The sequence below is a fragment of the Dunckerocampus dactyliophorus genome, chromosome 21, assembly GCF_027744805.1.
Source record: "Dunckerocampus dactyliophorus isolate RoL2022-P2 chromosome 21, RoL_Ddac_1.1, whole genome shotgun sequence".
NCBI lineage: Eukaryota > Metazoa > Chordata > Actinopteri > Syngnathiformes > Syngnathidae > Dunckerocampus > Dunckerocampus dactyliophorus.
Window position 1 is genome coordinate 14,651,564 of NC_072839.1, and position 18,846 is coordinate 14,670,409.

Genomic DNA, 18,846 nt, shown 5'->3' on the forward strand with positions numbered 1-18,846 from the left:
TTGACTAGCGTGTTTCTAGTGGGTCCTCGAAAACAGCAGAGAGGTCCTGTCATATAGAGGATCTTTGATGAGCATTTTTGCAGTAGGTCGTTAAAAACAGCAGAGCATCCTGTCATAGAGGATCTTTGACCAAGTCTGAAGGTATGGGAGACGCTTGCATTGACACTGAAGGTAGAAGTGGAGTATGCAGGTGAACTCGTACACGGCGCAGAAGCTACAGACTTAATTGAGGATGCAGTTTAATGGCGGTTGGAGGTGAAAGGTCAACATCCAGCACATAGCAATGGAGTCCTCCACTCCTGCTGCTGGCATTCCACGGCTGAGTGGCGAAGGCCGATGAGTCACACGCGGAGTCAAGCGTTACAGAAAGTGCTCAGGCCGAGGTGTATTTATCGAGGAAGACTAGCGAAGGAGCAGCAGGCGGGGGCGGCCAAGCAATTTTCTCCTCTGTAACAGACAAACACCCCGACACCCCAGCACCTGCCGGGAAGCGGCGAGTACACGCACTACTTTTTCTCTCTGGAGTGACGCCGCTCTCAGCATCCTCCATCACGCTTGTCAAAGACGCTCTGTGGGCCGAGTGGGGCTGGGGGGGTGGTTGTCCCTCCATGACATATTTAATCAAAGCGAGATGCAACTTTTTGTTTTGAAAACATGCCATTAGGCTACGCTGTGTTCTTGGGGGAAGAAGTGGGGGGGTGTTGATGTTGGAGTAAATGGAACACTGACGGATGATTTTCATGTTCTGGAAGAGTGCAGCCGCCTGTGATGCACTTGTGTTTGTGTGTGTGCGCATGTGCGCATGTGCGCATGTGCGCGTGTGCGTGTCAGTGCATTTGATACCTGGCCTTCAGTGGGGACTTAATACCATCACTATCACGTCACAATTACACAAACATAACAACAACACAAATACCTGTACAGCCATTGTGTTCTGCACACTATTCAGCTTGTTTTGTTCTGGTGAACCAATCAGAGGAGAGAAAAGTACAGGACAGGACACCCTCTTTGTCCCGCATCTTCATTCAAGACAATTGGATGCTTCCAACAAAGTGAAAAAAGTCATGAAGACGATCAATTTTCTGTTCCCGGGACCATAAAGGCATACTTGGATGAGTTTGGTGTGGAAGAATCAGCCCAAGACATCACAAATGTAGAAATATTCTCCACAGAGACACTGCAAAATCTAGTAAAATGCCTTCAGAAGCTGCTGTGGCTTCAGCAACTCCACATTCTTACTTCTGGCTGTGTCCCAAAACCTACGCAAATCACATCTCATGAGACTGTTCCTAATAAAGTGGCCAGTGTGTGCCAATGAGTCATTTTAGGACAGTTGCATCTGGACTGAGGGTCCTCTCTAATGCTGCTTACAAAAAGGAGCTTTTGGTTCCCATTTGCCTCGCAGTGCTCGTAAATGTTAATGATCCTCTCAAAGAGGACACATCAGCATCATTGTGATCTGTTGTCGTGACGACGGCAAAAAGGCTTCATCACAACGGGACCACTAAGCCTCTTCAAGCGGGACCAAGACCACAAAGAGCTGAACCAAAAATATTGATGGAATACCTGCGTGACTTTGTGAGCAGCTCAGAATCAATGCGGTCCGAGTGACAAATAATCTTCCCGGAGGACACGATGCCGGGGCTGACTCAGCAGCAGCAGCGCTCCCACCAAGGACTCTCATTCCCAGCTTGGCCTCGCACGCTGGAGGGAAGTGCAGGGCGTACTCATGCTCGGCCAATCCAGCCTCACTTGGACGGTACGTTTGGCAAGTGTGTGCGCTCTTATCCGCGCCCAAGAACAGTGCACTTGCCCTCCTCTGGCACCCTGGGAAGAGGTGGGCCGTGCCACGTAGCCAAGATCATAGAGCGACTTTCAGGTGTAGAAATTAAATACAAGTGACTGACTCCAAATAATCAGAGCGGCAAAGCCCACGGCACGCTCATTGGAGTGCGTCATAAAGACGGGGAATGCGATCGCTCCACGCAGGTTCTTAAAGGAAAGGTGCACTTTTTTGGGAAATTTGCCCATCGTACTTTGGTCCTTGTAAGCATTAGCGGAACTTCCTTCCTGGCCGCATTGGTTTCACATAGCAACATGAACGCTACACCTAGCGTTAACTTAAAAAAAAAGTAAGATTGCAGACGGACTTCCCCCTGCTAAAAAGGGCAGGTCCAAACAATGGATGCCTTGTTTGGGCCATTTAGTCCAACTGGCTGGTTTGGCCGTACAAATACCAAGACATATTTTTAGCAATCATTTTGGCCGAAAACCGAATCGTATTACCAAACCATGCGTCTGCTGCACTAACAACACTACGCTTTGTCATCTTTAACAAATAGCTGACATACAGGCTGTTTTTCTTGAAATATACACATCTTCTTATAATATAACATATCTACGCGGGTTGCTTTTAGAATGTTTCAAAATATGACAAATGTCAAAATGCGCTTTGAGTTTTCGGTATGCAACCTTGGAAGGAATGTATGTAACTATGTAACGTATGTCTATGAAAAGCACACATTCTTCATGCCAGAGAGTGGAATGTTGATCATTAAAGTGCATCAGTGTAAATGTTTAATCAGCAAAGAGCTTTAGGGCGGGAAAGATCAGCCCTGCATCTTGTTTATGATGCATCCTGTCAAACACCAAAACACGCTAGCTTACAAGTTTACACCGCGCTGTAAACTAAGCCGCGCTAACATCACAGCTCAGAGGCAATTTGCGAGGAAGTTGCTGCCAGATCAGTAAAAGCTTCTGCGAGCGCGTGCACCATGCCAGCTGTAGGAAGCCATTAGGGCTGCCATATTAGCTGGCAAAATTGGATTAAAAAAAGAGCATATTTAATATGCAAATGAAATGATGGAGGCCACAAACGGCATGAGAGATGAACATCTTGTTGCAGGGCAACATTCATTCATTCTATTAGTGACCTTGCCTGCCACGCGGAATGCACGGCACTTCTTCAGCGCTAACTGAACACACTGCATGACATCAAGGTAGTGGGAAGAAACAAGATGCAAGCGCACTTCATTACCCTTCTGAATGCCTCGCATGCCATGCAACATTTTCTACAATGCCACCAGGAAGGCTTATTTGAAATGCCACATTTTTTATGGTTCACTTCTTTTTGCGCTTAAATCCTGTTTGGTTATGATTTTGACAGTTTCATCCTCAAACGGAATAAGTATGGAGACACTTTCTCATGTTGCTGAATGGGAAGGTGTGTCAAAACTTATGCAGAATGGTCAGCCTTGTCCGAAAAGTTTTTTTTTTTTTTTTGCTCACGCTGCAGTTTAATTTGACAGACAAACAAAAAGCCGCTGGTTTATGGAAAAGAGAACCACTGGCGACTGGCGGGCTTGCTGCATTCTTCTATTAGGACTCATTCCTTCACAAAACCGCCTACCTCGGCACTTTTTTTCCTCCCCCACACCCCCCCAAGGGGTTTAGAGACATAAGCAGCAGCCCTCCACCTTTAAAGGCTTTTCCAGCAGTGTGACTGATGTTTTAGTGCAATCCCTCCTTATGACCTTAAAAGTGGCGATACAGCAGCGTGGATGAAGTAGCAAACAACGGCGCAGGGAGCTAATCTGTAGCACACATTTAGGTGTGCTGCTGGCGACGCCGCTCAGGACCTTGATGAATCGGGTCGGGGGGGTGGACATTTGTCACAGCGGGCCAACATGTCTGTTCATCACAAGCAAGGGCTTTTCTTTGCCATCAGTCCCCGCCAGGAGGAAAATCAGTGTGGATTTCCAGCTTTGTTGGCTCAGCGGGACCAAAGGGACGCGTCAGATATCGGAATCATGTCGAAGACGTGACGTATGCATGAGGAGGAGTGAGACTTTGAGGGAAATTGGATCTGACCTTAAACTGTAGTTTGAATGAGCTACTTCAGAAGCATCCTTCACCACCACCATTCTTCATCCAGGGTGAGATCAACAATGTGTCCTTGGATCACACCAAATTTCACCGAGTGACGCTGGTGAACAAACACACACCGTAAATGCTGGAATTATAGTTTATTTAGCTACACTGCAACTTTGGTCATGATTTGGAGTGCATGAGAAAGTGGCCCTCTTTGACCGCATGCTCATTTTGTGGATCCATCTCTAATTGGGTCTCATCATTTCAACAAAGTAGGATTCCTTATTTATAAATGGAATAGTTTCATAGTTAGAGCATGGAAACCCTGTTTATGACCTTCTAAATACAGTTTGTAACATTGTTAGAGCCCTCTAGCCATGAAATAACACCCCCTATTACCCAATACAGCAGACATAAGAGATCAGGAAAACATTTAAGGCATAAATGAATAAGACTTGTACTCGTGCCCCTTGCACTCAACTTTCTTCCTAATGTTTGAAATGAATTTTTTCTTTTCATATTATGGACTTTATTCTGCTAATATAACTTTTTCCCCCCCAACCTAATTTTCCCAAAATTATAACTTTATTGTTTGTCATAATACAACTTTTAAAGAATGGCATATTTTATCTGAAATATTTCTGTATATTCTATCCTACTAAAAAGAGGGCTTTCCTCAATAAAATACTGTTTTTCTCTTAATATTTTGAATTTATTCTCTTAAAATTACAGCAGTTTTCATTTTTGCTGCTGTTTTTTTTTTCCATTTGCCAACTAATTCAACTTCCCTGTCAATTTTCTTCTCGTAACTATGACTTTATTCCCAGATTTTGACTTTATCCTTGTAGATTTGTAACTTTTTCCACAGCCTTATTTCCCCAAAATTATTGTTAGTCATAAAAAATAGTCATAAAAAAATATATTTTTTTTCTTTAATAGCTTCTTTAATGTATTTCACTTTTTCCTCATTAAAATAGATTTATTTCTCTTCATATTCTGAATTTATTCTCTTTCATTTACATCAGTTTTTTTCTATTTTGACTTTGTCAATTTTCTTCTCGTAATTAGGATTTTATTCCCATAACACTTTGACTTTATTCTTGATTCTCTTCCCACAGCCTAATTTTACAGCTTTGTTGTTTTTCATGATATTACAGCTTTTTTCTGCAATATGTCAACTCTATGCCACTAAAATGACATTATTCTTCTTCACGCGAGATGATAACTTCTTTCTCTTCATATTTTGATTTTATTCTTGTAAAATTACTGAGGATTTTTGCTGTTTTTGTTCGTTTTCCTGTTAAATTACATTATTTGAATGTGCTGTGGGCCAGTAAAAAAACAAGCAATGGGCCGCAATTGGCCCCTCGGGCCGCACTTTGCCCACCCCTGCTTTAAGGCGAGCGGCGGCAACAACAACAAAGCAGCACAGGAATGTCGAGTTAAGAATCAGCGTCAAAGAGCTGGAAAGAGGAAAGGCGAGCACAGTCTCGGTATTTGGGGTGTGTGGCGAGCATAGGCCAGGGGATGACGGTGTGGAAATATTAAAAGGTGAGACGGTCGGCAGGGGAATTGTGGCTGCAAGCCTGCAATAAAATAACTCATTAAAAACCTCTCCCGCCTTTGAAGACAAGATAAGGAGGAACGTGGCTGAGGAGGACTGCTTTTTCTGACAAAAGACAAAGCAAATACACCCCCCCTCCCAAAGCTGCAATTCATTATCAAAGTCAACCTTTTCTGGATCCGCTTTGCTGCCGAGTTCAATGTCAAAGTCTTTAAACACCTTCATTGCGCGACAATATTAGCATATCCAACTTATATGTTGTATTATTACTACAATAATCATGTCAAAATGACTACATTAATATCATTATTGTTATTATTCACACATCAAAGTCTTTTGCTTGACTCCGCCTCCTGCTTAGAGGAAGATGGCGTGCAAATGTCAACGTGCGCCGTGTACTCGAGACTAGTAGGCGAGGAACAGAGCACAGGTGAATGATCACAGAGGGTGTCGCCCCCCGCCGGGCTGGAGGACTAACTACTGGATGGAGGCTCAAGAGGAAGTTGAGCTGCCCCCGTCCTCCATGAAAGGCAACAGCGAGGAGGCGATAATTAGCGTTCTTAGGTGCCAAAACAGGAGCCAAGCATAGTGCAACCTGCAGCTGCACGCTAGCTGCCAAGTATCGCGTTGCTCACGCGCACGCACGTGGACTTTGGGCGGGTCGCCGCCTGCCGCCTTCAACATGTGCTAGCAGCTGTCAGCCAAGGGCTAATTCCGCCGTTATCTGCGGCCGCACAGTCGGCAGGCGCCAAATAAATGCCTGTGGCCGATGCGTGCGCACGGATGCCGCCTGCTGGGGGCGAGCATTTCTTGGCCTGAGAAGCGATCGCAATTCCAAAAAAGTCACACAAAGTCGTGGCGGCGCCTGCTGTTTGAATTCTTTTCAACTAAAACACAACAAAGCAACATCATCACTCTTCACTGACATTTAAAGACAAACGCTCACACTTACAATATTAGATATTTGGTCCAAATGCACGTTCAACACTGCAAATGTTCAAGTTGTGGAAGGTCTAATTTCCATCTCCAGCGAGGGAGGCAAATGTGCCATTAACTCGGCCGCGCTCGTTATCGTCACCATTAAAACATAAATATTTGATGCCGACATATAAGTCAGGCCTTGCTTTGGAAATGAGCGCCTCCAACAATTACAAACGGCCCACAACCGCAAAGTGTTGCTAAATCCTATCCAGTGCCCCCTTTGGTGCTGCGGAATTTATATTTAGAGTTACTTTTTTTTTTTTTGCATTATTAACATCTGCTGGTGCGCGTATGAATACACGATGAAGCACAAACAACAAAAAAAACATTTAAAAGTACACGAAATGTGTGGTGCGTTCAAGACCACGCGTACTGAAACAGCAGCAACGTTGGCTCTAACAGTTTGACTATTAAATCATGAAACACTACACAACAGGACGCTTCCACGCAATGACAGGCGCTGCATTGTCGCACATTAAAAAGGAAGACGCATGTGTGAAACACTACATTATGCAACACTTGCACACTACATGACATACCACAACATGCACTTTCCAACCAATTGCATGAACAAATGGGCAAGCTACACAGTCATGCGACACAATACACAACGATATGCACCACGCGACAAACTACACAGTAGTATACAACACAATGTCACCCTAGCAACTGGACACACAATGTAACACACTATACTAAACAATATGCACCGTAACATGACACGCTACACTAATATAACAGGCAACAACTACACAATACCATTGAAAACCGACACTACATAGACAGACCAAGCAGTGCTACACACTACACAACTATGTGACATACTACACATTGATATGCCCAACATAACTGTGGAAAATCTACACAATATACTAACAATGTGACACAGTGCACAATAATGTGCACGATGCAACACAATGTTGCCCTCCCAACTACAGGTGCTGTGTAACACACTATACAGTAAACATGACACGCTACACCAGTGTGACCCTGACAGGCAACACAATGTGAACAACTACACAATACCATTTCAACAATGTGTTGATACCTTTCACAATCAAGTGCAGTACACAACAGGGCAGGTACAGACAATACAGCGTGACACACTACACAGTGACATGCACGATGCAACAATGTGACACTACAAAATCTGTCAACACAGTGTAACACTACACAATCGGAAGCATAATGGGACACTACACTATATGACTAACTAACACAACATGACACACTGCACAATGCGACACTGAAACACAATACGAGCAGGACAGGCAACACAATACGACACACTACGCAGTGAGATGCACTATGATGTACACCAGAAATGGACCGACTACAGATTGCAAAAAATGTGACACGCTACAAAAAATAAAAAGGGACAGACAACAAAATGTGACACACTACTGTGTGACAATGTGACACACTGCGAAACAAGGAGGACTACACAACACAATGTGACACACTGCACAGTACGACTGACAGGTGATGCGACACAATGTGAACAACTACACCATACACACTCATTGACTGGGCATATTGGATGCAAAATGACAACGTGACACGCTACACAAAAGGGAGCGCCGCTAAACAAGATGACAGGGACAAACGCTACACAAGCTACGTGACACACTACGCTGTGGTTCCAAACAACGCAGTGTTGAAATGTCCTTTCAGCAAATGGGAAAAAGATGTTTTGTAAGGATGAATTTGCATTTCATTGAAATCCAAGGTTGTATCATCATTAACGGAGGCAACTTGAGCGCCCTTCAACAAGCAGCAAAAAACACAACAAATGTCAATAAAGCTTTTAGACCTGAGAACACAAGTAACGTCAATAAAGTGGCGTTTAGTCGTTAGGAGCGCTTTAAATAAGTGGTGTTGTCACTAAGGTGAAGGAGAGTCAGCGTGTCGTCAGCCAGGCCAGTACGGGAAATGTAAACACGGGCGCAGGAGGCCCGCTTCTGCTGCGGCGGCGCCCTGATGGAGTGGAGTCAAGTGGGGTTGAGTACAACTTAGCGGGTCGATGCAGCGATTCGGTGAGCGCCCGGCGACATGAGTGATGCGGCCCCAATTGAAGCGAAAAGCCCGCCGTGCCGAGATTGATGGCAGCTCCGAGAAAGGAACAGGACGCGTCACGACTCGCTCCTGATTCAAGTCCAGATTAGGTTCTGAGAGCCCGGTCGGGTGGTGTGCTGCGAGCGCATCTGTATTCAGCAGCGGACGCCGGCTTTTCTTGGAGGCTTTGAAAGTGATTGTCCCTGCAGGGATCCCGTATTGACTTGCTGGCATTTTGGTGCTTGGAGTTTCATTAGAACCTCACTTCTGCTGGCAGAACCTTTTAAGAAAATGGAAAACTTTGAAGGTTCTGGCAGGCCAAAGCTTTAATAAACCTGCTTTGTTCTTTTACAAAGCTTGTCTGCCTTGTGTGCATCAGTACGACTTATTATTATTATTATTATTATTCTCATGCAATTATCACCACCCGGGCTTGGATTAAATAAGCTCTGCTTCTTCCTACTTCTTTTCAGACTTGTAGAATCATGCAAATGTAAACATTTGATTTAACTGAATGGAACTTTGTCAAGCATATTCCAATTAAAGTAACCCATGAGCATAAATCCATTCTCTATAAAGGTGATGCACAGAAAACACATCTCATTCCCCTGAGCGGGTAAATGTACAGCATACACGTAGCAGCCCACAGTTGGTACATGTTCAGTGTTTTTATGCTGCACTGATAATTAAGGTGTCCTGTTTTCATTGGACCAACACATTTTTCATTAAATGTTTCTTACATTTTTAATGGATTTGCTAATATACTTAATATTATTATTATTTTTTAATATATATATTTACAAAACGGAGCTAATATTTTCTTACAGGCCAATTTTTCTAGTATAGAAGAGACATTATTTCTATCATATCATCTTTTCAGGGATTTTAAAGCTATTTTTGCACCACTGAAACTTATGGAACAGATATTTTACACATAAACATACTGTATTGAGAAGTGGATTTTGTAATACACTTGTCCCTCACCACAGTTTCATGGTTGAATATGGCCAATTATTAGTAAAAAAAAAAGCATTTTAGGTATTTAATGGCTAAATTGAGGATTCAGAAGAAGCATTGGAAGGAGTGACATATGTAGTGTTCTACACTGGTCACTAGATGTCAGTCATGTTACTGTAAAGTTCCATGAGGCATCCAAGCGTCAGGCATAATAATCATCATCATAATAATCAGAACAACAACATGGGCTACTGTTGTGGACATAATCCACTCCTAAATCAAAACTCAACTCTGAACCCCACCGTCGCTTCCTGCCCTCCACACATCCGGAACACATTTACTGCAACACACATGAACAGGAGTCTTATTTATCTGTCTAATGTCTTATTTAGTCTCATTATGTCTGCTATATTGGGTAATAAGGCGACTATAGGGGTGTTATTTCATGTTTCATGTTTCATTCTAATAACGTTAAAAAGTGTATTTCGAAGGTTGTAAACAAGTTTTCACTGCTCTAACGTGAAAATATTCCTTTCATAAATAAGGAATCCTACTTTGCGGAAATTCACTTATCACAGTCAGGTCTGCAGCCAATTAACCGTGATAAAGGAGGGATGACTGGGTTCTCCATACGGAGGAGGCATACTTTAAATGTATGACATTATGAAAGCATCTTTGAGTAAATTTCCAGTATCATTGGTGGGCAGAGCGTCCTTGTTTTATGGTCACCCTACCGACAATGTTTTTCGCCAAGCATTGTGATGTCGCGTTTTATTCAGCGGCCCTTGAAAGCACCATAGTTGCTGCCACAGCGTCATGAATCCAAATGCTCATGGATCATTTTACGTGATCATTAGTGGTGAGTTCATTTTGTTGCGAGTGAACAAAGGCAGTAGAGTTTGGAGGGGGGAGAGCGAGCTGTGTGTCAAAAATACAATTTCTTTTGGGACACTCTCCACTCGCCGGAAGTGAAAAACGATCATCTGGATGTGTTCTGGTAAAACTGCTGCCATGGCACAACAGCCACGCATGCTTTTCTGTGTCCGCCGTCCTTCCCCAAAGCACAAAAGGTCTCGCTGCGACGAAGAATCAAGATTCAGGACTGCAGATTGATGAACTGATGGACTGGTTAGGTGGTGTGTTCCTATTAGAGACTTTGGCTTCCTGAACAAGACTGACAAGCGCTGACTTTGATCAGTTAGCCTCATTAGCGCCATGGAAGGACCTGAAAGGCATCTTTAACGAGTGCCGTTAGATTTGTTCGCTTCCAATCACGTCAGGCGAGCCTTCATCTTCATGTTTAGACCTGCTGACTGCCGCAAGCAAGCACATCGATGCCAACCATTAGAAATGAAAGTGGTAAACACAGGAAGTAAACAAAGTAGCAGTAAATGCTGACACACGGAGAAGGGTCGCTGCTTCTTCCACCTCCTTTTCAGACATGTTGAATTGTGCAAATGCTAACTTTTTAAAGCATGTTTGCAAATAAACTAAACCATTAACATTATAAACAGACAGTAAGATGTTGTTCTTCGCTACCACAATAATGAGCGTTTTGGTGGTGTACCTAATGAAGTGGCCGACAAGAAACGGAGACACCTCACCCTCCAGAACCTCTTGGCCGTCTCCACCCTGGACGGCTTCCTCCCGAGGCCAAGCGGCGTCCCCAGCGGTGTCCCCAGCGGATGCTCAAACATCATTGTAGCGTTAACCCGTTAGCTCACGCTCGCCGTCCCGTGCCCCCTTGACGCCGCAGATGTTCTGGCTCGACCAGGCCCATCAGCGTCTCTCCCTTTTTAACAGCAGCCGCCGCCCCACCCAGAACCATTAGCTCCCTGCCAGCGCACACAAACAACATCAGCCCCTGCATCTCCAAACTCCAGCAGCATTAATAATCAGCGCTAATGGAGGCCGGAGACAGTCAAGCTGGCCTTTCACTTTGGAGAGTCCTCACATGAACTGCAGCAGCTGCAGCATCACGCCCTCGTGCATCCGCGTGTGATGAGAAGGTAAGCTAATAAGCGAGCGGAGGTAATTCAACACCTGCGAATGAGCCGCCGCACGGGGAACAATCAGTGCTAAACTGTTTATTCAGCCATTAGAGCGCCAACATGGCCGCCTGGGCTGATTGAGACGGGGAGGCGAAAACAAAACGCCAAAGGATCCATGAAGTGACAAGCTTACACTTCGGGGATGACACTTTTGTCTTCCCAGTGCACAAAGCAAGCTTGGAGGAGTTTGGTGTGGAAGAAGGCCGAGGAGGACGATAAACAGCAGCTTTAAGGAGGAGAGACAGGATGTTGGATGTTGGATGTTGCCATTGAGGGAGATCCATCACAATACAGTAATCCCTCGTTTATCACGGTTAACTGCTTCCAGACTCGACCGTGATCAGGGAATTTCTACCAAGCAGGATTCCTTATTTATAAATCAAATATATTTGTAGTTTACGAGCTTCTAAATAGAGTTTTTTAAATTATTAGAGCCCTCCAGACATGACATAACACCCCTATAGTCACCTTTACAAAATATTACCCATTTGGTGGACATAACAAGAGTAAATAAGACATTTAAGACATAAGAATCATGCTCGTGTGCGTTGTTTGAAAATGCTTAGTTTTGGCAAAAAGAATGTAAAATTTGCTTAAATATGAATTTTTTTGGACTTAAAGGCCACAATCAACCACGACACAGCATGATTTATTTACATACTGTTGAAAAACCATGAGAGCCAATCTGCGAAATTCGAACTGCAATGTGGCGAGGGACGAATGTAGTAGTAGTAGTAGACTGAAATATCGATACTTCCGATACCAGCTCGTCATGCTCTAAAATCGATTCTCAAATCAAAATATCGATACTTTCGATAGTTCAGTCGTTTGAGACAATGTTTGTCTGAAAGGTGCGTCTGTTGAGACGACGACCGACGTTAAACGAATAGAGTTTTCATTCTTAAAGGAGTTCTTAATAATTCATCACTTTTCTAATGGTTTTAGTATTTTACTTATTGTAATGTTTAAAATAACATTTTATATGATTTTGTCCTGTTGTTATATGTTAGCATGGCTACACTGTAAATCACCCCGCTACATCAATATACTTCAGGACTTAATTCATTCATTCATTCATTATTAATTTATTTAAATTCATTTCATTTAAAGACACTTTCATTTATTTTTAAATGTATTTATTTATTTTTATTGGTAAATGTCTGGTATTCTTGATGCTATGATATGAAATACACTACTTTTTAAAACTTAGCAGACACATTAGGTGATTTTGCACAAACGATCATTAGACTGTTTTTAAATAGCACTCTATTTAAAAACGTCACTTTTGATGATTAAAAAAAAAAAAAAAAGCTCATCTTCAGCCAGTGCAGGATGATTAATTGCAAACATCTTCATCAGACAGTGCAAACAATGTGGGCGTCCATGTTGTGCTGCTTTGTGATCACTCATATTTAGAACATCATGCGTTCACTCCCAGCATGTGTTTCCCCTGCACACGCACGCACGCACACACGCACACACACACATACAGACGTTTAAAACAATATATTTTATCATTAAGCCTTTTTTTAATGTCATGCATGCATGCAGATGAATTATCGCCACAATGATCTCATTTAAATTTTGAATATTCTATTAAAGAATCTTCCTGCCCGAGGGCTCCACCTCATTACAATAAAAAGCCACTTTAATCACTTGAAAAAGATTTAATCACATGGAAACGGCATTTGTTCATTCCTGTGACGCGCCGCCGTGACGACGTGACGAGAAAAATACAAAACGTGTGCTTGACATGATGGCGCCGCACACCCGCAGGAAGTTATTATCAATGCTCAGTGTGCGGCGGATGTCAAGCGTTACGATCGCCGAGGGGAAAACAAATAGCTTTCTCGAGTGGGGGCAGTTCCCGTTTGTAGTCAAATACATGCTAGCATACATGTCAATGATTATAGTTTGGTGTTTTGCTCGATGGCGGCCATGTTTTTCTATCCAGTCTTGCTCAAATTCGACACAAGTGCTTGTCGGTCCCTGAAAGGCGTGTGCCAAATTTCGGGGCATTTCGGCAAAGTGCATTTTGTGCTTTTGAGCCGTGTGAGAAATTTCAACTCAATCTGACTTGCGGGGTTTAATAACAGCGCCACCATGTGGCGTATATGTGCGGAAAACTAAGAGCACAGGCAACACAGTAGGGGTGCATGTTTGGACACATTTTCACCCTTTCGTAAAAAGAGAAGTGGGGCAACAATGAGGACTCCCTGTGGGGTTCACTGTAGTTGAAACTGAATCATATTGTGCACCGTTTTGCCTCAATTTGCTTCAAGAGGCAACAAATCAACATGACTACTTACACTAAGTCTGCTTTTTCTTATTATTCTTATATTTCATCAGGTTTCGTGTAAATGAGCTCACATGTAGGATTTGGAAAGTTGTGGAAAACGCCCATGCGTGGGCATATGTAGCCATTATTCCCTCCGTGCCAAGGCCCTCAATACAGCATCGATTGAGTGATGCGTGCGGCGTGTAGTGGCACTCCTCTGCACTCCAGCATCTGTGCAAGCTCTGCATTAATGCAGGACGCCGTTATGAAAGGCAGACAATCAAAGCCATCATGTTGTTGCGCCATCGCGCTGCAGCCAGCATGAGAAGCATCCATCCATCCATCCATCCGACTATTCCTTTATTCATCCATCCATCCATCCATCCCTTTATCCGTCCCATCCAGCTTTACAAGGCAGCGTGCCATCCCATGTTTGTTTGGAAAGAAAAAGGCATGAATCATTGATGTGCTCACAGTGAGACATCACCAGCCCGCGTCGCCACCGTCTTTGATGCGCCACTCGTAATCACTGGGAATGAAAATGAAATGGAATAGCCAGATTGCTCATCATAAACGGACATTATTAGATGACATTATTACACCAGAAACACATGGAATGATCTACACAAGGCGCAAGCTGATCAGAGCTTTTCTTCCCGTCACTCACACACTCCAAGTTACCCGGGGAGCAGTTTTTTTTTTTTTTAAAAAGGGGGTTGGTCGATATGGCATTTTTAATCACTACTTCAAACTGTTATCTTTTCACAATGCAAATGTCTAAGCTCACAAAACTACCACCACCACATCCCCTCTCTCCACGCGTATCAGAGCTTTTCCTTCTGTCACACACACCGGTCACTCACACTAAGGCAGGGATTGTCTTGTATCACAGCAGTGCGCATTAGCAGTGGTCAAAAAACATCAGTTCTAATTCGCAACAGTAGGGGGGGCACTGAGGCAACAAAAAGCAGAACAATTACTACGGTATTCCTTTCTGCTAATGTCAACAGACACACGTGAGCAACCAGTAGAGCTTTTTCTGTCACAACACTGCCAACCTTCCAGTACATATCGTGTTCCATTCCTGCACCGCAGCTACTGCTGCTACTACCAGTACTACTACTACCAGTACTAATACTACTACTAGTACTACTACTACTCCAAGCAGCAGTACTTCTTCAGCAGTTTGCCTTCGCTTCAAATCTGAGACTCATTCCTCACAAACGGGCGCCAAAAGCGAGGCACATTCATCCCGAGCTCGCCATTATGGACCGTATGGATTCAGAACAAATAAAAAAAGCATGAGGTCGTTTGTTATGGACCGCTGACTGGTTCTAGAGGTGTGTGTGTGTGTGTGTGTGTGTGTGTGTGTGTGCGTGCGTGTGTGTGAGAAACAAGGAGGTTCTCGCGCTGGTTCGTTTATTCATCTGGCTGCTGTACATTATGGGATGTCGTCTCCGCTTTGACAACCGGGAGGTCAAGGCAAGCCCATATCAGCCTCGACCCCTCGAGGTCCCTCGTGTGATGTCACACTTCAATTGGTCCGGCGCGATAGAGCGAGAACGACGGGTCAAAAGGTGTCGAAGAAAAAAAAATGGCAGGAGGAAGGAAGCAAATGATGCTGAGGATGATGATGATGGTCCTGAGGTCAAGGGAAGAAGAGCAATTCCATGTTGGGCAGAAGGCGAGAGTCTAACGGATCAGTGGATGAACACAATACCACCACTGGCCTCTTCATTAGGTACACCTACACCTTATGAGATCCAAAACCATCTGTGTAACTTTAATCTAGGACAGGTACTCGTGAGTCAGTGACACTCGAACCGAGGACAGGTACTCGTGAGTCAGTGAAACTTGAACCTAGGACAGGTACTCATGAGTCAGTAAAACTCGAATCTACGACAGGTACCAATGAGTCAGTGACACTCAAATCTTTGACAGCTACCTGTGAGTCAGTGACACTCGAATCTTTGACAGCTACCCGTGAGTCAGTGACACTCGAACCTAGGACAGGTACCCGTGAGTCAGTGACACGCGAACCTAGGACATGTACCCGTGAGTCAGTGAAACTCGAATCTAGGACATGTACCCGTGAGTCAGTGACACTCGAACCTAGGACAGGTACCCGTGAGTCAGTGACACTCAAACCTAGGACAGGTACCCTGTGAGTCAGTGACACGCGAACCTAGGACAGGTACCCGTGAGTCAGTGAAACTCGAATCAAGGACAGGTACCTGTGAGTCTGTGAAACTGGAACCTAGGACAGGTACCCGTGAGTCAGTGAAACTCGAATCTACAACAGGTACCAATGAGTCAGTGAAACTCAAATCTTTTCCAACCTCTTTCAATTTAGCTAGCGGTAGCAGGGGTGAGAGTAAGTGAATGAGTTAATGGCAAAAAGTAATCGTGATTCCTCATTCAGTAAAGATGGTACGAGTTTTGAAGGACTCGTTCATGACTCGTATGTATCTAGTGCACGTAGCACAGTTTGAAAGTCCATGTAGGAAGAAACTACAGCCGTGATGTTTCCACTGCAAACAATGCACAAACGTTTTTATGCAGTTTCATTATTTAAAAAAAAAAAAAAAAAAAAAAAAAAAGCACAATGACATGAATATGTAGCCCCCACGCTCACAACAAACCCAAACCCACAAATGTTCCACTTCCTGTGCAGGCACAAAAACACATTCTGCAAGTGAGAAGCTCCCCTGAGAGTTTCCGTGTTTAAGTCGTGCATCTCAAAGAGTTTTGGGGGTTTTTTTTTCCTCCAAGCGTGCCTGAGCGGAATGGAACGTGGCCAAAAGTTTGTAAGAGGCGACACAAAGGTGTTTTGTCAAGAGAGAAGATGGTGTGCTTGTCAGCAGCTTGTCAGAAAGCTTGGTGAAGCAAGAGTGATGATAATAAAAGCAACAATTCCTCAAAAGATGGCAGACACTGTGGTTGATATTCATTATTGAAGTGATCCTTTTACTGAGGAATGGCTAGGAAACAAAATGAGTGATAAATAATAGATTGATGATACAAAACGATAACTGCCTTGTGCAAACGGCTGTAGAAATCTATGCAAAGTCATTTCCACTGTGCAAATATAAAAATCACCACAGCATGTGGAAATGCAATAACATACATGTTTTGTTGGCACATGTGCCATAAATATACGAGTACATCTTCACAACTAAAAGCCCAAGTATGTATTTCTTTATACTTGTATACTTCCTTACAGCTTGTGGATGGCTTGATGCGTCCTTCATGGTGCTGTGAAGTGTCCAACAGGAGCAGGAGAGCCTCTAGTGGTGACAAGAGAGAACTTCACCTCACCTCCGAGGTCATGATGCTCACTGGACACTTCATTAGGTACACCTGCACAACCAAATCAGCCTTACATGTTAAATATATCCAAGCTCGGTTTGGATGGCAATGTGTTAAAAAGACGCAAGGCTGGGAGGACGAAGCAGGAAGAAGAGTCCCGGCGATAGGAATTCATTTTACGCCAAGTTGTTATCATCCGCCATCTGTTGCTGCCAGTCAGGCGCCAGACGGGCAGCAGGAAGAAGTTGAGACTTCCAGCACAGGCGGGCGCTATGTTGATCATTTTTACTGCTCCAACGAGACCATTTGTTCACAACAATTCAGGAACTAATGCAAATAAAAAGAAACCAACCCGGGGTCAAATTGTGGCCACGGAAACGCCTCTTTAAGTCACCTCAATAACTTTCAAGCGTAAAAAGAAGTTCATCCCTGGTAATATTAAAACGTATCTACATAGTGACACTGTTATAAGTGTAAAAAGAAGTTAGGCCTTATTAAAATGAACAGTTACATCAAGATACTGGTACTACAAGTAATAAAAACAGCTTCATAGTCACACTGTTGCAAGTGTAAAAAGAAGTTAACCGTTGCTGCTTCTTGGGGAATACGTGACGCTAAAAAGACAAACACATGCTCAGAATTTTACCCTTTGACGCTCCACTGCACTGGAGGCGTCGCGAGGCGACTTCCAACAAGACAATCTCAGGGTCTTGACTTGAGAAGCCCCCGCCTCCTCCTATTGAAGCGCTACACGAGGCCATGATGTGTCTATTAAACATGACACGGAGAGGAAGCATGTGCTCACAAGGCTTTTAGCCCCGCCCACCCCCCCTTTCTTTAGCGTGAACCTGCTGTGGTTAGTAAAAGCTTCCAGGCGATAAATAAAGCAGTCGGGCGTTTTGCCCTGCCCGCTTTGCATAATTCATCAGCGGGCCACACGCCGCACATCCCAACGTGTCCACTTTGATCAGCCAGCAGCCGAGGAGGAGGAGGAGGATGATTAGCAATCGCGGATGCGTGTCATTATGAATTATGAAAAGTAAAAGGAAATGTGTTGATGGCATGAACACACACACTCTCCATCTTTAATTTGCTCGCTTCCTGTTTACTACTGAGGTGCAATGTGACGACGGAAGCGGCCATCCTGGATGTGCTATAACGGCTGGCATGGCGACATGAGTTGCTATGGTTACATCGCTTATTGTCCTATTTTTCAACAATTTTAAATACGTCTAAGAGGTGCCACAATAGTGTATTTGAAGCGCGTTGTCCAAAATGTAGCCTTGTTGCTGGAATCTAAACAGTTTAAAATTGCTTATGGGAACACACTTTTTAGTGTGTGTGTGTGTGTGTGTGTGTGTGTGTGCGTGCGTGCGTGCGTGCGTGCGTGCGTGCGTGCGTGCGTGCGTGCGTGCGTGCGTGCGTGCGTGCGTGCGTGCGTGCGTGCGTGCGTGCGTGCGTGCGTGCGTGCGTGCGCAGGGGAAACACATGCTGGGAGTGAACGCATGATGTGCGTGTAGCTTTAATGCTAATGAGCTGTGTTTGTGTCTCCAAGAACCACATTTTACATATACATTTGTCAACATAGTAGTTGCCATATATCACATACAACAACGTAAGATGAAAGAAGTGGGACAAACGTTAGCAGCACTACCATAGCTGCTGTATGCTCGCTTTGGTGCCAACTACAGATGCATGACATCTTTTTTTTTCCAACCAATACCATAACTTCCTGCTTCTCAAAACCCATATGATCCAGATAATCCAGATAATTAATATTA

General features: G+C 44.0%; 1 protein-coding gene across 7 annotated transcripts in view; it reads right to left on the bottom strand.

Annotated features, from left to right (window-relative positions):
* Positions 1 to 18,846, bottom strand: part of LOC129173795 (dipeptidyl aminopeptidase-like protein 6) — a 117,332-nt gene that overhangs the window by 56,624 nt on the left and 41,862 nt on the right. The window contains exon 1 of one of the 7 annotated variants that reach the window (XM_054764938.1): positions 16,978 to 17,696. The exons of 5 other annotated variants lie outside the window; for them this stretch is intronic. In XM_054764938.1, the coding sequence (XP_054620913.1) occupies positions 16,978 to 17,007 (30 nt within the window). In that variant the 5' untranslated portion in view covers positions 17,008 to 17,696. Of the gene's footprint in view, positions 1 to 11,031; positions 11,263 to 16,977; positions 17,697 to 18,846 lie in introns of those variants that run through there. One more of the 7 variants, XM_054764933.1, reaches the window with a different exon arrangement.